Source organism: Chiroxiphia lanceolata, chromosome 5 (genome assembly GCF_009829145.1).
Source record: "Chiroxiphia lanceolata isolate bChiLan1 chromosome 5, bChiLan1.pri, whole genome shotgun sequence".
Taxonomy (NCBI): domain Eukaryota; kingdom Metazoa; phylum Chordata; class Aves; order Passeriformes; family Pipridae; genus Chiroxiphia; species Chiroxiphia lanceolata.
The window spans coordinates 64857172-64878797 of record NC_045641.1 but is presented as its reverse complement, the minus strand read 5'-3'; the positions used below and the strand labels follow the sequence as shown (position 1 = coordinate 64878797).

General features: G+C 41.3%; 2 protein-coding genes across 9 annotated transcripts in view; one reads left to right on the top strand and one right to left on the bottom strand.

The window, feature by feature from the left end:
* The first annotated feature begins 1934 nt into the window (after positions 1-1934).
* PYROXD1 (pyridine nucleotide-disulphide oxidoreductase domain 1) lies at positions 1935-15805 on the top strand. 3 transcript variants are annotated; one of them, XM_032687772.1, is made up of 12 exons: positions 1935-2055; positions 3681-3761; positions 4607-4726; positions 6146-6274; positions 6934-7007; positions 7640-7800; positions 8263-8363; positions 9571-9700; positions 10546-10658; positions 12233-12355; positions 12915-13052; positions 13570-15805. In XM_032687772.1, exons 1-12 carry the CDS (start codon positions 1972-1974, stop codon positions 13816-13818), a joined length of 1503 nt encoding a protein of 500 aa, XP_032543663.1. In that variant the 5' UTR covers positions 1935-1971; the 3' UTR covers positions 13819-15805. The 3 variants fall into 3 exon arrangements, with proteins under 3 accessions (XP_032543663.1, XP_032543664.1, XP_032543665.1); XM_032687773.1 differs by lacking the exon at positions 1935-2055 and adding an exon at positions 2300-2607; XM_032687774.1 differs by lacking the exon at positions 1935-2055 and adding an exon at positions 2896-2902.
* Positions 3605-21626, bottom strand: part of RECQL (RecQ like helicase) — a 31428-nt gene continuing 13406 nt past the window's right edge. For 4 of the 6 annotated variants that reach the window (XM_032687768.1, XM_032687771.1, XM_032687770.1 and 1 more), the window contains exons 13-16: positions 21091-21182; positions 18790-19009; positions 17601-17730; positions 17067-17392 (exon numbers count right to left, since the gene is read on the bottom strand). In XM_032687768.1, the coding sequence (XP_032543659.1) occupies positions 17204-17392; positions 17601-17730; positions 18790-19009; positions 21091-21182 (631 nt within the window). In that variant the 3' untranslated portion in view covers positions 17067-17203. Of the gene's footprint in view, positions 4232-12835; positions 14538-17066; positions 17393-17600; positions 17731-18789; positions 19010-21090; positions 21183-21626 lie in introns of those variants that run through there. The other 2 variants (XR_004357078.1, XR_004357077.1) reach the window with 2 other exon arrangements.

Sequence of the window (21626 nt, the reverse complement as noted above, 5' to 3'; positions counted from 1 at the left end):
AAGAGTTCTTGCTTAATAAAAAATAAAACCTGCTCAATGACTACCACCTGCTCTCATGGTCTCACAACCTCTGCTGCCCCGTTCCAATGCACATGCACTACCCTTGGTAAGAAGTGCCAGGAATGAATTTGCAATGGGTAACTGTTACTAAAGCCAAGGTCATTACATCCCCTACACAAATTAGACACTGTTAATCTGGAAAAGTTTTTACAGATCTGCACTGAGCATCTCCCTGCAGTCAGTTAGGAACTAAGAAGGCACACTAATTATGAGCAAATATTTTCAGGGCCTTATTTTGCTCCATCATATCCAAAATGGCTTTTCACATTTTTTTGTGAATGGAGGCAGTAACAACTTTCCTTAGTTTGCACAAGCAAACACTCACTCTAAGCAAAATGAGAATTTCTCCCATCGTTTATCATATACTGCAGAATAAAATCCTTGGATGGTATTCTTGCATTTGATGACGCAACTCTGTCCAATTTCTTGCACCACTCAGGTCAGGTCACTTACTCAGGTAATTTACAGGGGAATGGGATGTGTTTGGAGAATTTAGTTTATGACCAAAATGGCCAGCAATTGTCTGGACTTCAATTACCTTCAGTGCTAGGGAAAAAGTCACTTCTTTAAAAAAAAAAAAAAAAAGACAAAATGAAAGTATTTGTAACTAACTGACATCAGGAAGCAACAGTTTTGAAGGCTGTGATTGATGCCCTGAATAGCTACAGGAATGTCTTTGGTCATAAAATAGCATCATCTTATGTAGTTTAAGCAATTAGTAGTATTATCTTTCATACCTTATCCCTGCCTCCAAGGAAAAATAAAATCACTGAAGGTCAATATTACAGTGAAAATCATACTTACTAATATGCTGAAAACTCGAAGGTAAACCAGACTGCAAAAGCCCAAAGTAATTTTAAGCAGCTAATCTCAAACTACAGGCACTGCTGGGCAGTATGTCACATTTAAATTTATTTCCATACTTTGACACACTTCTCAGTACCACACTTTTTATCCTCTTCTCAAAAACAAACAAAGAGAAGAGTAAAGTCATTTGCTTCAATGACTAAAGAGAAAACTGTGGATTCACCACCACCAAACCCGGGCACTGTGCCCTTTCTGGGCAGGAACAGAGACCCAAAGGTTATACCTTGTGAAGGGAGGGCTATACAGCTAGGGAGAGGAGCATCTCAGACACATCAGCTCAACGGAATCATAGAATGACAGAATTCTTTTGGATGGAAAAGTCTTCTAAGACCACCAAGTCCAACCACTGACCCAGCACTGCCAAGCCTACCACTGAACCACGTCCCCAGGTACCACATCCACTCATCTCTTTAACACCTCCAGGGTTGGTGACTCCCTGGGCAGCCTCTTCCAGTGCTTGAACACCCTTTCCCTGAAAAAATTTGTCCTCATATCCAATCTAAACCTTCACATCGTGGTCGACATTATACTTCTAGTATTGTGTCCAAAGTTGATGGGGTGGGGGGTGTGTATGTGTGGAGAAAACGCAGACTCTCACACTTCCGTGGGGTTTTTGCCCATGATCGCTTGTTAGGGAACGACTAAAGGCCTGAATGCATAGTTTTGCCTTTAATTTTTATCGTAGCTATTAGCTACCAGTTCTCTTTGGTCCCGTGACAAAGTCCACCAAAATCCTCCAGCGCTCAGGACCGCGAAGTCCTCGCCCCGTCAAAGGGAGAAACTATTATTACTGTTGTCACTGTTATTATTATTTAAAATCAATACAGAAATAGATAGGAAACGAGCAGAAAGCCCGGTTTCGGGGCGGGTCCGTGATCGATGAGTCACCGCCGCCCCACCCACCCCGGCTCCGCGGGAGCGGAGGACGTTTGGGCGCTACCGGCCGCCGTAGGCGTAGCCACCACCGCCGCTGCCGCCGCGCCCCGGCGAGGACGTGGCCGGGACAAACCGCTGCCTTGGTTTCTGCCGGGAGCGGGCGGGGAGATGGCGGGGGCCGGCGGGGCCGCGGCGCGGAGCCGGTTCGCGGTGGTGGGCGGCGGCATCGCGGGGGTCACCTGCGCCGAGAAGGTAAAAGGGGCCCCCGCCACGCGCGTGCGCACAAGACATCGCCCCCCCCCCCCCCCCCCGCCCTTCCCGCCTTGCCCGCGAGCGCGGCCGGAATGTTGTCCCCGCGGGCGCCGACCCTGCTCGGCTCCAGGCAGGAATTGTCCCCAAGAAACCCGCGGTGGGGAGGCTCCTCGGCCCCGTGGCGGAACTTCGGTGCCCCCACCGGCCCCGTGCAGCAGCCTGGGCCGGCCGTGCGCTGCTGGAACCGGGCTGCGCGGCTGACGGGGCCGCCCGGGTGCCTGCGGTTACTTAATGCCCCTCACAGACTCACCTCGTGAGCTCTCGTAAAAACAGTTCACTAGAGTTACATAGTTACTGCGTGAGTATTCTTGTTTATACAGTTGTTCCATATTGTGGCCTACCTGCCACCCTCATTTCTTGCAGATATTTTGTCTCAGTTGAAAAAAAGCCAAAAGCCAAACCTAACCCCGGGGCTGCGGTGTTGTAGTATAATCGTATTTATCTGTCTAGAAGTACTTCTCAAGAGCTTCAAACTGTGCTACGAACAGCCCGATAGGGTTATTTTGAAGCAGCTTGCAATTGCTCCATAAAAAGCAGGCTAAAACTTCATAGGTGCAGAAAGCTGGTGTTCTGTGTGCTGGTCCAGAGCTCAGGGAGGTGCAGGAGCCCTGCAGGATTTATTCCTTATAGCCACAAAGGACTCTGCTGCAGCGAAGGTGAAGGCTGCTGTGCTGCTCTCCTTTTTATAAAAATACTACTCAGTTTTTACTGGATCAGTTTTTTAAGGCCATACACCTGTGGAGCTTGTCCAGTTCTCTTCAGCTCCCTGCGAGGAAAACCTCTAAAAGTAAATTAGTCCTGTTTCTTGGTTTCAAGGTTCTTGATGTCTTTTAGGTAACAGTAACTGGAGGTAATTTTGTACCTGTAATGTGGAATGAAATGATGTGCGTATTAGTTCGGTGAAGAATATTTTATCTGCTAAAGTGCAGAGCAGTGTAAAGACTGTGTTTCGGATGTATCTGTTCTCTGGTGATGTCAGGGTCCCTCTGGATAGCACCCCTTCCCTCTGGATCACATCCCTTCCCTCCAGTCAACAGCACTGCTTGGCTTGGGTTACCTGTAAACTTGCTGAGTTTAAAAGGGGAACTCTCTTTTTGGCTTGGGGCCTTAGAAGTCTTGTGTTACTTAGTAGCACCCTGAAGGTGATAATCTGTTAAATAACATTTAAAATACCCAGTAGAAATCAGCATTTTCATCTTTCAAAAACCTGTAAACAATTAGTCACTGCTCTGCAACAAGAAAAATGTGCGTCCAGCAGCTGGGTGTCTCCAGACACCACACGATCATAGTCTGTTCCACAGACTATGGCCTTTGGAATACTGTGGGAATAAAGTAGTCCTTTACACCATGGCTGCAGTTCTTGAAGGTGTATTTGTGTGTGAATTAATTGAAATGCTGGGTCTCCAAATTCTCTTCATTTCCACAAACTTGAAGTCGTGTTTATCCAATAGGATGTTACAAGACTAAAGTAATGCATTAACACATATTGCTTTTCATCAGTAGTTTTATTGTCTTAAAGTCAGAATCTGATGGTGACTCTCATCACTTTTCTGTTTCTTTACCAGCTGGCCACGGAATTCCCCTCAGAAGACATTTTGTTAATGACAGCTTCCCCAGTTATAAAAGCTGTAACTAATTTCAAACAGGTAAGAGAGACTTGATTTTTCTTATGGCAAGACCTCTTCAAAGTTTATATGCACAGATAATTTAGAACCCAGTTCTGAAAATGCCCATGACTTTGAAATTGTTTCCACATTAATGTGATTGCAGTGGTGTCAGTAGGACTGGTGAGCTATTTTATAGTGATTCAGAATCATTAGTAACTGGTGAGTGTATTCACACCAGTTGAGTAAAGGCTGAACTGGGTACTTACATGGTCGAAGTGTTTTCAGAGTTACTGAAGTTTTATTTCACTGCTTTAGAAGTGGGTGCTCTATTTGAAGCACTGAAATGGTGTCCTGGTCTTGCCCATGGTTCTCATATACAGCAGTGTGTTTGAACCTGGGACAAAATCAGACTTCTGACAAAGTAGCAAAAGAAGACATAGCCTTCTGGGAAGTTTCCTTGAGGTTCATCTATGTCTCCAGCAGCTGGTGATTCAGTGACCTCTTTCTTGCTGGTTTGAAAAAGAAAATAAAATCCCTGCGTGATTCAGATTTCTGCCTAGTAGGTTCATTAGGCTGGTTTTGCAGAGGTACTCAGATCTTGGAAAACACTGCTCTCTTCCCCACTCTGAAGGAACTTAATCTCTACCCTTAGGGTTAAAATTCTCTGTAGTACTTTGACTCTTTAACCAGGAATAGGCGTGAGAATATTCTGTATAGAAAAAGGAACTTTTAGGAGTAACGTGATAACATGTTTTCAGGCAATATGGGCTTTACACTGTGAAAACTTCTTTACTGGAAATGAACATAACACATTCTGTTACCAGCTTTAGAAAAAGAGAGGGACAAATGGTCCATATTTTTAAACACCTGTCTTTTTCCTACAGGTCTCCAAAACACTTGAGGAATTTGATGTAGAAGAGCAACCAAGTTCCATATTAGAAAAACGATACCCCAATATTAAAGTTATACAGTCTGGAGTAAAACAATTGAAAAGTGATGAACACGTAAGCTAATATTTTCTTTTTATGTAGTTTTTCAAATTATTTGTATAAAAAATAATTTTGGAAGCAGTTGAGTGTTTTGGGTGAGAAAAACTCTGGGTGAGAACATTCTGGTTATTGAAGTGTTAAGTTACCAAAATTAAAAGAAAATACTTCCTAACTTTAATTCACTTATTGCTTACACTGTTTTCCAAGTAGAAATATGTACAAGGGACCAAACTGTCCCATCAAAAATTACTTGTTAATTAAGAAACTGTATCTTTTAGATTTAAATCTCTGACACCTTAAAGATACTGCATTGAATATCTGATTGGAATAGCAGGGAAAACAGCCAATGAAACCAATACTGTCTATCAATATAGGAATGTGAAAATTTCTGTAACCCTTGACTGGAGATGTTTCTTATTCCTGAATTACTGTTTCTTGCCACAAGAAACCAAAATGTTAACAACTTCGTGATACCAAAAAAAAAAAAATTCTTGGAAGAACCAGCATTTCCACATTTTCTTCCTGTCTTTTAGCAGGAAATACATTGGAAGTATGAGCAGTGTACAGCATGTGCAGATCCTCTTTAGCATCTTGTGTCAACATGTTACTTTTCACCTCAGAATTTATCAGAAACTCACATTCAGATCCAAAACTGGTTTTACTCACATTAAATCTCAGAGATATGGTTCCAGTTGGATTCTGATAATGTTCTGAATCTAATTATATTCTTACATGATTATTCTGATGGTGTTTTAGCTTAGGTCTCTGTGGATGTAAATAATTCCTGTAATTGGAGGATCTTTTGCCCAAAACCTTTAAAAACTCTCTTTGTGCAAAACGACTATGTAGCTTCTAGTTTGTAAAACAACAAGTAAGGTCATAAAATAGTTGCATTTAAGATTTTATTTTTTCAGAATGACATAGCTTTAGTGCCTCCCCTTTTTCTTCAGCAAAGAACAGAATTTGCAGCAAAAACCAGAATTTCTAAACTGTGTCCCAGCCTGTGCCTGGTTAACACAGGCTGACTGCTGTTGAAATGTTTAGAATGAGATTCTTAATTGCTAGTATATAGTAATCTGCTTCTGTTACTGGGGCCAGGGGGACATTTGTCACACAGAAAACACAGTTTTCTTTTAGCACAGCTAGTGAGTACAAAGTGCCACCAAGTGGTAAACTTGGTCTTCCTTGGAGTGCACTGTGTACTTGCCATTTTATTGGTCATATGCTTAGGTCTGTGGTGAGTGTGCTGCAAATAAATGTCACACAATCAGTGGCTGTATGAAGGCTTGCTCATTAAGAAGCCAGTTACACCTTTTAATATGTACAAATTACTCTGACATTAAGAAAAAAGGAAGCTGAAGGTCTCTTAGATGTCTTGATTTAGAGGAATTCTCTTAAATTAATTGATTTTTCTTTTTTCTTAATTTTTAACAGAAAATTTTCACCGAAGATGGGAAGGAATATGTATATAAAAAACTTTGCCTGTGTGCTGGAGCAAAACCAAAATTAATTTTTGAAGGAAACCCATATGTATTAGGAATCCGGGATACTGACAGTGCACAGGTAAATGTGTTCTGGACTTAAAAGTGTTTAATGTAGTCCTGCATCTGGTGCAAAGTACTAAAAATCATTGTGGAGTAAAATGAAGAAACAGAAGATGATGTTTGTTATTATACATCCTTAAATAGGAACATTTTCAATAGCAGAAAAATAGCCTTATTAATACCATTTAATAAATTATTTAGCCACTAAATTTGTTAAGTTTATAGATAGCTCATACACAGTATTTCTAACACGATAATATAGAATAAATTATATTCTTTTACCCTTCAGGCAGAATCCAGTCTGAAAATATAAAGAGGAAGTAGGCACCTGCAGAAACTTCCCTGGGAAGGTGTGTCTGGTTCTTACAGTGAGAAGCTACTGAAGGAACAGTAGGACAGAGAATAGAATCCAGGATACTTCTAAAAGCTCTGTCTAGTCAGCTTAAATGTAATTATTTAATTCCTATCTCAGTTTGAGGCTTGTAAGGCCATATCAGTTACTTCATCCCTTCACAGGTTTCATGAGCTTCTGTTACAGATCTCAGCCTATGTGTGCAGCATTAGACTGAGAAAATCAAAATAAGACTAAGAGCAAAAAAACACTGAAAAGAGTATAATTCATTGGTATGAAGGAACATGATCTAAGTTGCAATTGACATTTTTCCTTTCTTAATGCAGGCTTTTCAGAAGAATTTGGCTCAAGCTGAGAGAATAGTCGTGGTAGGAAATGGTGGGATTGCCCTTGAATTAGTGTAAGTAAACAACTAAGATTTTGAAAGATACATGTTTAAAAAAAATCTTTAACAATGCAATGTTAATTCTAGTGAACATGAGTTTGGGAGAAGGTTGACTTTCAAAATTGTAGCTCTTAAAGCATTTAGTAGCAAAACTGATTAGAGTTATTTTTTTCTCAGTATAGTGGTGCTTACTGTCACATAAAACAGTGGTGTTTAATGACACAATTAGGAAAGCTTCCAAAGAAGCTTTGACACACAGATATCAAGAATATGCAGTTCACGTTCCATAGAGTACAAATGAGATCCACGTACCTGGTTTTAGCAGTGGGCAGTCTGGCAAAAATGCCAGAACTTCTTTTACATTATGGGGAGCAGGAAATACTAAATAGTATTATTATTATTATAAATTTTACCTGCCTTCCCTTACCCTCTGCCCTGGTTCAGTCAAGGTTGTGCTGGTGAGAAAGTATGACCTGTCAACGTGAGGAGATTTCTTTTTAATGGGTTCCTTATTTAGAAGTGGATTTGATAGGTTTAAAAGTCTTGGATCCCTTTAGTTCTGGCTTCTGGAAGGGAACTTGACACACTTCTAAACATGTTGATTTTCAGGTAGTCTGTCACTTTATCCCTTGTTTACGTGTCCACAGGTATGAAATTCAAGGCTGTGAAGTCATCTGGGCTATCAAAGACAAAGCCATTGGGAACACTTTTTTTGATGCAGGAGCAGCTGAATTTCTCATTCCAAAGCTGACTGCTGAGGAACGAGAGACTCCGATCGAGTGTAAAAGAACCAAGTACACAGTGGAAGGTGTGGTGCTTTAGACTCCTAACACAGCAGCAGCAGCATTTGATGTTAGAGTCCTGAAATCAGTTGATTTAGTAATGTTTTGTGCAGTGGAAGTGCACATTTGCCAGCAAGCAGACATCAGTTTAAATATGAGCGATATTAAGCTACAAAAAAGTGTCTGCAGTGGGTCTCCAGAAGCTGCTGCAGTTGGTGGCTGGCTGGCTGATAGTGCAGGCACATAACAGGGGCGTGGTTGTTTCAGAGACAGTGAAGTAATGAGAGGTATGAAGTTGAAAGGTGTTAAAAATACTGATCTGGAGTCTGATTCGTCTGCAAATTAATGTGGGTTTTTTTGGATATTACACGCTTTTCCCTTCCCTTTTGGCAGCCCAATGGTATTTCTATTAATTGAGAATCCTTGTGAATTCTGTGGGCAACCATGTATGTACATTAAATCTGAAATGCTCCATCTGTTTCCTTCAGGAAGCCAGGAAAAAGAAAGACCTACAGCAGCATCTGACAAACTGGGCAGTGCCTTAGGCCCCGACTGGCACGAGGGCTTACGTCTTAAAGGGGCTAAAGAGGTGTGGAACAGTCTTGCTTACACACTCATTTGAATGTTGCTTTAACTGGATGAGGACAGAACACAAAATGTCACATTCAGGGTTATTATAAAAATAAAAATAAAATGTGCTTGAACCGGTTCTCCTGTAAGAAGTAAACAGCAAAATACATTAACACAAATAAAGTAAAATCTTCTGCTTCAGGAAAAAGGTGGTTAGCTTGATCCACTGGCATAGTTTTAGCAAGTTACTCTTCAGACAGAAACATAAATGTTGGCTTGCATATTTCTGTAGGACTGGTGTCAATCCTAGCTTTGATCAGAAGCAGTGGTACTTCTGTTGTCCTGATTTTTAGCTGCCATATACACATTTTCTTATGTACAAAATAGAACAGTAGGATTGAACATCAGCCTCCTGTCACAGCAGATAACAAAATGCAAAATCAATAGTGGACATGGGCATTGTGAAGAGTTTCATGTTTGAAGAAAAGTAAAAATCCTCACATTGCATATTTTTAATCCATTTTTTTTATTTATTAATTTCTTAGCTGTTAGGTATTTGCATCTGGTGTGCGTTTTTAGAAATGACCTTTTAAAGGTGATCAGTCATAGATTCTACAGAAGTGGCTTTAGAACACCAACTAAAGGATGTTTAGGATATTCAGCAGCTTAATTGGTGTTGGTTTGGCTGTTGAAGGCTGTGGAAATGTTTCTGTAGTGGAGAATAAAACAGTTCAAGGCCAGAATCCACAAAATAGTTCAAAAAAACAGGGAACTCCACCTTCTGTCAGGTTGATGGAATAGAATATATGCTTTTACAGCTTTTACACTATAAACTTAATATTGTTAGCCAAATTTCACTCATGATAGAAAAATGAAGTATTTGGAATCCTGAAAAACAGAAAAGATGAGTTTACTTTTTCTGTTCTGATAAGTTTTGAATTCTTATTATTATTCTTCCTGTAAGCTCAGGGGAACTTGAATATGTTTTCTGGCATGCCAGAAAAATCATGTGTCTGAAAAAGGAGGTAAATTGCCATTGGCTATGGTTAGACCTGTGCCAAAAAGAGGAAAAAGTGTGGGAACCTGGCTAACGTGTCATGCTTTAGGATGGGATATATGGTGGGGGTTTTTTCCAGTTTAGTAAAGTCAACTTAGGTGAAGGTATACTTGCTATTAAAAATCTTGTTATTGCTAATCATTATGTTTACAATTTTGTCTTTCTTTAGTTTTCTCATAAAGTACATATTGAAATATTATGTGAAGTGAAGAACATACACTTACAGCAAGAATTTATACAACTGCAGAGGACTTCTTTGACTTTTCCTAAAGAAGAGAAAAATGTAGAACCAGATCAGAGTAAGTGCCAGTGCTGATTAAAAATAACGTGTTGAAGATAAAGCAGTGCTGGAGCATGTTTGATCTTGTTTGCAAGCAAATACAGATTTGGAACATAAATCCTTTATCTCTATAAATGGGGGTCTAGCAACTCACAGTATCAAATTTATGGGTTACAGTTAAATTACAAAACTTCATGGGTCAGACCCTTTTTCCATAAAATTTCACTGAAATCCTGTATGCAGAACATTCCCTCCCAGTCCAGTAAGGTCACATTTTAATAGTCTAGTTAAAACAGAAGGAAAAAAACCACCAACATTTTGTTTGAAAACTGAAGTAAACCTTGAAAGTAGAAGAAAATAGCCCTTGTTTCATGAATAATTCTGTCTATAAATTCCACTGAATGAAAATTAATATTTTAAATACATTTGAATAGCCAGTTACTTCCAGCATGAGATTCTAGGAAGTCAAATCTCTGATGTTTTTTGCTTTTGAGGCATCTCCTGTACATCTGTAAATTTACATGTAAAAGAATATTTGGCAGTTGCATACTTCAGAGAACATCCCAGAGGACACAGTATTATCTCCCTACAAATAAGGGCTTTGATTTAGGAAAATTCCAGAGTCTGAATAGTGGGAGTTGGAGCTAAGCTCCAAAATGTTTTTTTTTTTCCCTCTAATCCTGAGTGAAGGTAAGAAATGTTATACATAACCTCTGATTATTTTTTTTTTAAATTTTTCCTTTTCTCTACCTAAGCAGTTATCTCAAAAGATTTTTTTTTCTTTTTATTTCATATCTTGAGACATAATAAATAAAATAATTTCTGTTGGTTACATTCTCAGGGCAAAATTTTCCCCTTTTTCAGTGCTGTGGCCTGTATATGTGGAATTAACTAACGGAAAAATTTACGGATGCGATTTCATTGTCAGTGCAACTGGAGTAGTGCCAAATGTTAAACCATTCCTGGATGGCAATGATGTAAGTATACTGATTTCTTCTGGAGCTTAAGTTTCTTTTTAAGTAAGGTGGTAGAAGCTTTATGCTTTTTTTATGATTCTGTTCTGGCATGAAATACAGATTGCTAAAGGTTTTGAATATTGTGCAGCATCTCAAAATGAGGCGGGTATGTTGATATTGAAACATCCAGCATTAGAAAAATGTATTTTATTTCTGGTCTTGTCTTATTATGTTGCTCCCCATCTGTATATACACAGTATAAGCTCTTAAACTAAGCCTATACAAATAGAGAAAAACATTTGTATAATTGGCTGATGTGGCAAAAAAGTAGAATAATTTTTGTGTTAATTCTGCAGCGTATTCTTATCTTAAGAATCTTAACATCTTCTCCTGGGAAGGAAGCAGTTATTTCCAGTATTCTTCATCTAGGACACTGAGCTATAGCAGTGCTCATATTCACCAAGGGAAGTCACACTGAATCAACATCCAAATGTGGATGATTCCAGAGTTCGTAGCTGCCATGAGAATTTTCAGCCTTTGGGTCATTCTGTGTCCATGTTCGGTGTCCAGCTGAATCCCAGCCAGCAGCTCAGCCCCACCCAACTGCTCACTGGGTCCCCACAGAGGGGAGGGGAAACAGAGGCACAAAAGTTAAAAGTGAGAAATCTCACTTTGAGATGCAGGCAATTTAGGTAAAGAAAAAGCTGTGCACACAACCAAAAAAATTTCATTCACTGTTTTCCATCAGCAGGGAGATGTTCAGCCATTTCCAGGAAGGCAGGGTTTACAGGCACGACAGTTACTTCAGAAGACAAGTACCATAATTATGAATGTCCCCCTTTCCTCCTCCTTCCCCAGCTTCTCTTGCTGAGGACATCATGTGGCTTGGGGTCCCCCTTTGGTCAGTGGGGTCAGCTGCCCCGGCTGCTTCCGATCCCAATGTCTTGTGCAGCCCCAGCCTTAGAGCTGACAGGGCAGCAGGAGAAACAGAAGAGGTCTTGGGTAAGCTCTGCTCAGCAACAACTGTAACATCCCTGGGTTATTAACACTGTTCTCATCACAAATCCAAAAAATAGCCCCATACCAGCTACTACTAAGAAAATTATCCCAGACAAAACCAGTATGTTGGGGTGTTTAGTGGTTCCATCTGATTAGGAAGTAAAATGCTATGCTCTGATTAAAGCAGAAGAAAATGCTGAAAACATAGATCTGATGTTGACCCATGAGAGACTTCCAGGCCTGCATTATAAGGATAGATCAGGAATTAGGTTTTTTGCATTGGTATTTTCTCACCTTGGTAAAAATACAAAATGAAATCTGAAGACTGGGTGTCCCCGTAACACACGTAGTGTGATTTGAAATTTGGCAAGCTCTGTCACTTCCCTGCCTAGGTATGAGTAATATGAATAATAGGTATGAGTGCTGTGTTCTAGAAATAATCTTAATGTTCTGTACCTTCTGTGGAGGTCTTGCCATTTGGGATAGTCTCATGTTAAATAATAAGGTAAAAAAGGAGATGATCGCTTAATGTGGATGACTCGAATGACAGTTAAAATTATTACTTCTCTCATTGCTGACCTGTGCAAATACTTCAGTTTGCTGTAGGGGAAGATGGAGGACTCAAAGTAGATGAACACATGCACACGTCGGTGCCAGATGTGTACGCAGCTGGAGACATCTGCACAGCAGCCTGGGAGCCGAGCCCCGTGTGGCACCAGGTACGTCCAACCCTACGAGTGTCTGAGACAGTCTGACCCCCAGAGCAAATCACACACTCCCAAATGACACACTCCCAGAAGGGAAAGTCTAGGCAAGTAGCTAATCCTGGGTGTGTTGATGACAGGTAACTTTATGTGGGTGGCAGGAAGCCGAGCTGTCCAGCCTTCCTGAGCATCCCAGGCAACTATCAGCAAGACAAGAGGGGATGGTCTCAAGTTGTGCCAGGGGAGGTTTAGGTTAGATATTCGAAAGAATTTCTTTACAGAGAGGGTGGTCAGGCACTGGAATGGGCTGCCCAGGGAAGTGGTGGATTCTCTGTCCCTGAAGATTTTTAAAAAGAGACTGGATGTGGCACTGAGTGCCATGGTCTAGTAACCGCAGCGGTAGTGGATCAAGGGTTGGACTTGATGATCTCTGAGGTCCCTTCCAACCCAGCTGATTCTATGATTCTATGATCCCAAAAACACGCAGTGAACACTGAGGAGAGAGCAGTGAGTGTCTGCCTGTGCACAGCCACACGTGTCTTGTGATTGAAATCTTTCCAATTTTCTTCTCTAGATGAGACTGTGGACTCAAGCTCGGCAGATGGGATGGTATGCGGCAAAATGCATGGCAGCAGATACTTTGGGGGAATCTATTGAAATGGATTTCAGCTTTGAACTGTTTGCTCATGTTACGAAATTTTTCAATTACAAGGTAAAGTAAATTCAGTCTAATGGTCTTAAACCACTGGGTAACACAGATTGCTAGTTTATATTCACTTGTTAACACTGAGCGGGTGCTTTAATATTGACAAAACAGTTTTCTTTATATAGTAATTAATGTTAGCTCAGATTGTCTCCATTCATACTAACCTTGAGTGCAGAAACTGAAAAGAGCAAAGATCTTTAGATACATTACAAATTGCAGTTGGTGAATGACAGCTGATCTGCCTTGTATCCCTGTATATATTCCATTTCATTAAGGTTCTGCTCATGGATAAATTCAACACAGTTCAGCATGATAACTGGTTTACTATGGGGTTTTGTGTATGATATTTCAAGGTGAAGAGTTTTGAGTCTGTTGCGGGTTTTGTTGTGGGAGGGTCCCTAAGGACAAATACTTCCCTGTTTACATCAGTCTTTTGAGGCCTAGAACTGCTGGCAGCAGAAATACTAAAAGCCACTGCAATGTTCTTATGAGTGCTTTTCCTTTCTCCTTTTCCTTCTGTTAGGTGGTGGTTTTGGGGAAGTACAACGCTCAGGGCTTGGGCTCAGACCACGAACTGATGCTGAGATGTACCAAGGGACAGGAGTACGTGAAGGTAGTGATGCAGAACGGCCGAATGGTGGGAGCTGTGCTGATCGGTGAAACGGACTTGGAAGAAACCTTTGAAAACTTAATTTTAAATCAGATGGACCTTTCAGCCTATGGTGAAGATCTCCTGAACCCAGATGTCGATATAGAGGATTATTTTGATTGAACAAAACCTCATTTCCATTTTGTATAGTTTTGATACAGAGTAAAATTCTTTTCTCAGGATTACCAGAAATGAGGGATAGATGCAATTCCCTATTAAGATTTTGTGTTGATCTTGTCAAAATACTGACTGGCAACTTAATCTGTGTAGAAGTGCAGCAACAAAAGCAAGTGAGTTGGTGTTGGCAAACACTTCTTGTCTAGATGAGCATATGAAAACGGCTGTAACAGCCTCAGCAGCACAGGGAGGGCCACATTTTAAGATAGTGCTGCATTCACTGGAATGTGAGGGAGCCTTTTTGAAGGCAAGAAAAACATGTTAAATCCCATGCCTGCCTCGCAGCTCCCTTCCCCAAACCACCCATTCCACCTGCTGTGGTTACCAGAGCCCAGTTTCCCTATGGCTCATTTCTGGGCATGTCCCTCAGCCCATGAGCTGCCACGGGAGCCAGGGTCCCTTTATGGGAAAGGTGTGGCCTTACCTGCCAAAAGCTCCTCCAGCCTTGGGCGGGCTGAGTCGTGGCCAGGGTTGGGAAAGCCTCTGCTTCCTCAAACCATGTGCTCAGGTGAATGTTTACAAGCAGTCAGGCAGCCTGTTGCCATCCCACTGGCACCACTCCACTGCTCACACCAGTGAGTACCTGCCACAGCTCTGTCCAGTTGGCTCAGATGAACAGTTTTAGGATACAGGATGCTCAGAGTTCTCACCACCTGGAATACGGGCTGCAAATACACAGCAAGATGGATGCCTTATCCTTTGTTTTTTTCTTTTTTCCCCCCCATAAGTTTATTTTTCAAATAAATGTACTTACTGCTCAGCTAAGTACAGAACACATGCTTTCCATGATGAGATGTCAGGTGAGAGCAGCTTTTTAACTGTTTTTCACTTCAGCTCTCCAGTTGTAGAGCTGCACTGGTGCATCCCATCCCAGCTCCAACAGGTGGGCTGAGTGCACCCCCAGGAAGGATAACACAGGAACACTGGCAGGGGTCACCTGCAGCAGTTTTCCCTGGAAAGGAGCCTGTGGATCAGGCTGTGGTGTCCAGCTGAGGTGGTAGATGGTACAAGATGCCATTTTGAATGGCAGTCCCAGATCCCGATGGGATTCGTGACAGGCACTTACTACATTTGCCTAATGAAAGGCTTCTTGGGGAATACAGGTCCTGGTCACTTCCTGCCTGCTCCTCTTTACCACTGTCCTGCACGTTGATTCCAGGAAGGAATTTTTGCAAGTATAGACTCCCACTTCGACTTGATATGATGGTAACTAAATTACAACTACTGATAAAATATCTACTATTAAGTGTCCAGTGGGGGTTTAAGCTGTTTGTTTTCAGTAGTAATTGGCCCAGTGGCTGCATGTTTAGTTATGCAAGATGCACTTTAGTAGTAGTGATGTGGCTGGACAGACCTGCTTCAACCAAGCTCCTCCTTTTTTAGTTGCTAGGCTTAATTTAGTGCCTAGGTGATAAAGCCCAACAATTTAAGCTATGCTTAATGTCCTTTATGGATTTCATAGGGCCACCCAAGGACATGGGTTGTTTCATTCTAGCTTTTTGTTTGGTTCTGCAATTGCTGCTTGGGACCTGCTCTTTGTTTAGTGTCACACTGGGAACAATTTATTGTACTCCACTAACTGCAAAGGTTTCAATACATATTGAGACTTCCCCCAGAAAAATCACTCTAAAGAGAATGACTCTTTTTAATTAAATTAATTCCAAGTTTTGCAAAGTTCTCAGTTAAATGATGGATGAAATACTGAGCTTTAGTCACTGTCAAGATTTACTCAGAAAAAAAAAAAAAAGGACATGAATGATGTTTGGTTTATATTTAAGTTGTTATACATGTAAATGTTAGGGGATGGGGGGAAAACCAAAATGCAACCCCCTAGAACTTAACATTTATTAATGAGTTTGAACTTGCCTTTCTGATCTTTGGCTGCCAAGACCTTAAAAGTCAGTAAATAAATAAAACTGAATCTAGCACCCAACCTCGTGTGTGCTGAGCAATGCTTGCAGTCAGCAGGAGCTGGTGGATCTTTACCAGGCTGCCAGCACAGCCCCTTGTTCCTGGAAACACTGATATTCAAAGGAAGGCAGCAGGGATGTATTTCTACAACTGGACAGTGGGCTGATAATCTTGTCTAGACTCTCTTTGCAGGAGGGGTTGGTCCAGACCTTTCAAAAGGTCACCTGAGCCAGGTGACCCTGAGAGTGGTGGTCAACAGTGCTGCATCCAGTTGGCGGCATAGTGGCGTCCCCCAGGGATCAGTGTTGAGCCCAGTCACGTTCAGTATCTTTACTGATGATTGAGATGAGGGGATTGAATCCACTATCAGTAAATTTGCAGATGACACCAAGCTGGGGGGGAGTGTCGATCAGCTGGAGGGCAGGAGGGCTCTGCAGAGGGACCTGGATAGGCTGGAGAGTTGGGCTGGTTCCAATGGGATGAGGTTCAACAAGGCCAAGTGCTGGATCCTCCACTTTGGTCACAACAACCCCCTGCAGCCCTACAAGCTGGGGAGAGAGGGGCTGGAGAGCAGCCAGGCAGAAAGGGACCTGGGAGTTTGGATTGACAGGAAGCTGAACATGAGCCAGCAGTGTGCCCAGGTGGCCAAGAAGGCCAATGGCATCCTGGCCTGGATCAGGAACAGTGTGGCCAACAGGACCAGGGGAGTGATTCTGCCCCTGTACTCAGCTCTGGTGAGGCCACACCTGGAGTGCTGTGTCCAGTTCTGGGCCCCTCAGTTCAGGAAGGACATTGAGGGGCTGGAGCAGGTCCAGAGAAGAGCAACGAGGCTGGGGAAGGGACTCGAGCACAAGTCCTATGAGGAAGGCTGAGGGAGCTGGGGCTGTTCAGCCTGGAGAAGAGGAGGCTCAGGGGAGACCTCATCACTCTCTGCAACTCCCTGACAGGAGGTTGTAGCCAGGTGGGGGTTGGTCTCTTTTCCCAGGTAACCATCAGCAAGACAAGAGGGCATGGTCTTAAGCTGTGCCAGGGGAGGTTTAGGTTAGATATTAGGAAGAAGTTCTTTACAGAGAGGGTAATCAGGCATTGGAATGGGCTGCCCAGGGAAGTGGTGGATTCCCCGTCCCTGGAGGTTTTTAAGATGAGACTGGATTTGGCATCAGTGCCATGGTCTAGTAACCACGGCGGTGCTGGATCAAGGGTTGGACTTGATGATCTCAGAGGTCCCTTCCAACCCAGCTGATCTATGATTCTATGAAACATTTTTCCCTTCACTGCTGGACTTTCTTAGATACTTGTTTCCCTGTTTGGTTTTTATTTAAAAAAAAATGCAAAAGAAATTACTAAAGCACAAACTGATCTTACTGCATTGTCCATGGAGAAGTAAACGTGATTAGACCCTAAATGTAGTCTGTGAAACTCAGTCAATAACCACTGGTTGGTCAACTCCACCTGCCTCAAGCTTTGGCTTCTTTGCTTTTAAGTTAGACCCAGAGCCAGGCCACTTATGCTCCTGTAACTTCTTCCCCACTGAATCCTGGACAGCCTTTGAAACAGTCTGAGCATTTTGGCTGCTTCCTTTTGAATTCGAAGGTTGAGATGATTTGACCTGTAAGTTATAAATAATTCTGTTAGAATTCTAACATTGTTTTCCTTTTTTCTCCACATTCCCACACAGCAGAGAAAATACTTATGCAGTCTGTTTTAAATCCTGTTGATTGCATTGCTACAAAAATACTTTGAGCAGATACCAAACTATTCAAATAAGCTATAATGGAGCAGGTATCTACATAGCAAATCAGTAGAGATATAAATACCTTGTGAACACTCTTCCTGTTTGTTATCCCCTCTATAGTGATGACATGGGCCTCGTTTCTCAGCAGATGGGCTTTGGGTCCCACCTTCAGGTAGGATATTGTAGCGAATGCCGTGAAGCTGAAGTCTTCCCTGCATGAATTAAATCAGTGTTACAAGGGAAGGCTGGAGACAAAGACAAGCTTGACCATGCAGGGGGAAAAAAATCACAGAATCATTAAAAGGTTGGAAAAGACCACTAAAATCAGCAAGTCCAACCATCAACCCAGCACCACCACTAAACCACGTCCTCAAGTGCCACATCCACACATTCTGTGAATGCTTCCAGCGATGGTGACTCCATCGCTTCCCTGGGCATCCCGTTCAACCTTGACAACCCTTTCCATGACAAAAGGGACACATGAACCCTTCTGTTGAATGTTCCAAATACCAGCTTGGTTCTGGCTTTATTTATTCAAGTGGACAGTCAGTTAACTTGGAGCCAGTCTGGTCAACACTTAACATAATTCAGTTTGTGGACCTTTACTGACACATTCAGACACCTCTTGGAAGACATGGAAGAAAATGAGGAAAAAAGATGTAGCAAGTCATCTTCTGACTCTCTTAATAGTATAAAAAAAGTCAGCTGTACAAACAGATGCAAAAAAGAATTAAGACAAAAATAAAATAAAAGGATTAAAAATTTGATTTGTACATATTCTGGAACTTGTAGAGAAGACAAAACACTGACAGCCAACTTACAAAAGCAGGACTGTTATTTTCACTATGCTTAATTAACATGTCTGGGTACCACTTTCCACATTTGCCAGCCTGTCCTGACTTAGACTTTATGTGGGCAACCCCTTTTGCTTTCCTTATCCATGGAAGGTGAATGAGATCTATATAAACAGCAGACCTGCCCAAAATGAAGCCTGCTGCAGATTTAAAGGTTTAACCTGAATACAGAAGACCACAGCTTTTTAAAATTGCCAAAGATGCAGCACTGCAAATGTTCCTCCAATTTTTGAAGTGGAAATATAGTAATATGTGCAAAATTTTAAAAATACATTAAATGCTCCTGGAACAAAGGCTAAAAACAAGACTGTGGAATGTATCCATTAATGCTATACAGGAGTAACAAAAGAATAAAGAAATATGACTACTAGATGTTTAAAAAATTCAAAACAAACAAAACAAAACTAGTCATCTTACTTCAGATACTGCTGCAGCAGTAGATGGGCAATAATTCTCTCCAGTTCCTCTCGAGGGTGCTTTGGTGGAGTAACTTCAGCCACCCTGAACTTGGACACACCTTTCCCAGACCACGCATCGATTAGTTTCAGTGGGGTGAGTTTCTCACTCATGCTTTCAGCTTGCTCAAGTATCTTGATTAGATCCCTGCAGTATCCTGTTACATCCATCTTCTCACATGCTGCAGATAAAAGTGAAAGAATATTTAAATAGCAAGTTATTTATGGTTATTTAGATAGTATCCATATATGCATATATATATTTTTATATATTTAGAGATAGATAAATACATGTCTGCTGCATAATAGCAATGTTTTGGCTTGGTTTTTTTTGTTTGTTTTAAAACTTTAACTTAACAAATAAAGCTGTAACTTTCCCCTCTGACCATTAGGATATATTTGTACTCACATCTGTCTTTCTACTTCATTATTGAAACTCCAATCTGGCAAACATTTCTACTTGTACTTAACGTTACAAACCACACAGATTATTTCAAAGAAGCATTTAGGAAGCACAGGATTTGCAAGGTGGCTACTATGTTACTCTACAGCTGGATCCCTTCTCCTCACCCACAGTGTTTATTATGATAAGATTAGAGAGCACAGAGGGAGTGAAGAACATAAGTGAGACATTTATTCTCTCAAGACACTTATGGACAAAATGAGACAGAAGAAAAGGTATTAATTACATTATAAAAATAAGCTTCACCAATAATTATTCTAAGCATCAACACATAATGATCACCCTTCTTGTGCATGATCAGATTATGGCACAGAATTACCCCAACTGCCTCTTCCAATACTAAGAATTAAGTACTGAAAAACGAGTACTGCTGCAAGGTTTCCTCAGACCTTGCTTATGTATCAAAAGGCCCTGGGGGTGAACCAGCAGTAAACAGGATATATTTCAACTATATTTCACCACCTGGCTCCTGTAAGCCTTGGGTACAAACCAGTTCTGTACTCTTCCCAACCTCTGATCCCACTATAAATTTCAAATAAACCCCATTTCTAACTAGAAGATAACAAGACATTGTCACTTGCATGATTTTGCAAAACAGTTTTATTATATAATTAACTGTATAAAGAAAAAAAAAGTTAAATTTTTGTCTACTTTACATCCCAAAACATGTAGATGGAAATCAAGTCTAGTTATGAGAATAGCTTTGAATACAGAGTTGTTCCTAAGTTTTTTCAAGTGTTGATCACTATATTATCCAAATCCTTTTTGCAACAGGTATGTGATATGTGCAAAATACCATCTCCTCATATTACAAATATAAACCTGGTCCTTAAAGAATTATAAGGTGGTTTTGTGTGTCCAGTTAGAGATACCCAAGACCAATTTTCTCCCAGCACTACTTTCAGAGTTTCTAGCTTCTTATGGGCTTTCCTATGCCTAAACCACAGTGCTCACTTTATAAATGCAGCAAGAGATGTTTTGTGCATCTTTTGAGACTTTCAGCTTTCTGACAAGTACCAAAAATGACAATTAAAGCAAGAATGAGCTCCCCAACACCCTCAGGATGTTCGTGGCCAAAACAGCAAAAGAACTGATGTCCCAGAACCATGTTCTACTGAAACCATCCTCTTATCATGCAGCTGGTCTTGTTTCAGCTTATCTTCAAACCTCCCTCTGTGCCTTCCCTCTTATGATCCCAGCTTTTTTCCAAAGGAAGAGCACAGGCTGGACACACATTGTGCTGTTAGGGCTAACACAGTGCAAAGCCCTGAGTTAGTGTGCTCAGCTGTTCTGCACACCTGTCATGCACAGTCCTGACACAGGTACCATTCATGAGCATGTGGCACTGAAATCCTCAGAGATTTTACCAGGGAAGTAGTGAGAGGATGTGCAAACTGTACCTTCTCAGAGCCTAAATATGAACAGTTTGGCATGCAGAAAGCAAAGGGCTCCTCCTCAAATAAACCTTTTACACCCAAACCCTAAAACAAAACCTGACTCCTACCAGAATCTTTTTTAAACAGGTAAGCCAACCTCCCCTTTGCCCCAGCTTACCTTTTGGGAACAGGGGAACAGCTGAGACTGAAGGATACCAAAGTGTTTGGCAGAAAACCAAACCAGGAAGTATCCTGCTAAACACCCTGAACTTGCCAACACCAAAAGCTGAAATGCATAATAAAATTTGCACCTCCAAAACAGGGGGTATTACAAGCACAGTTCACAAAATTTTGCTTATAGTTTTTCTAAACTAGATATATTTCCTTAAGCCATCTTTTCCCACGTTCTCTGTCCTTTACTCACCGTTCTCTCTGCAGCAGTTATCACACATTCTGTTGCAGTTTGCAGAATCCCACACCTCATCCAAGTGATGGGCTATGAGCACCCGGCGACACCTGGGAGAGCAGAGAGGGACTGTGGAACCCAAGGGTTAGAAACCATGAAAACAGCAACAAGAGGGGCCCTTGGGACAGCTCATATCTCAAGACTGGCATGAAGAATTATCTCAGGAAAAAAATCAGAAAACAAATACTGCAACACAGTATTCCCTGTCAGTTATGCCAACAGGAATAATGAGCTAACACTGATGGAGGAACAGTTTGGTTAAAGCAGAAAAGTATAATCCGCAATTTCAATAGAATGAAAAATCCTAAGAATATGAACTCATTCTTAGATTGAGGCTAACAAAGTCCACAACATGGATACAAGTGTTTTGCATGAAGTATTCCCAATAGCTCAGTGCAGCAGATGAAGCACTAAGCACATGTGGATTCCTATATGGCCATTAAACACTTGTACATTAGAGTAAAAACCAAAGCATTCCAATTTTTCCTCTGGAT

Coding starts and splice junctions, on each gene's coding strand:
- PYROXD1 (XM_032687772.1), top strand. CDS start 1,972: ATGGCGGGGGCCGGCGGGGCCGCGGCGCGGAGCCGGTTCGCGGTGGTG. Junction 2,056..3,680: donor GGGTCACCTGCGCCGAGAAG/GTAAAAGGGGCC, acceptor TTTCTTTACCAG/CTGGCCACGGAATTCCCCTC. Junction 7,008..7,639: donor GGGATTGCCCTTGAATTAGT/GTAAGTAAACAA, acceptor ACGTGTCCACAG/GTATGAAATTCAAGGCTGTG.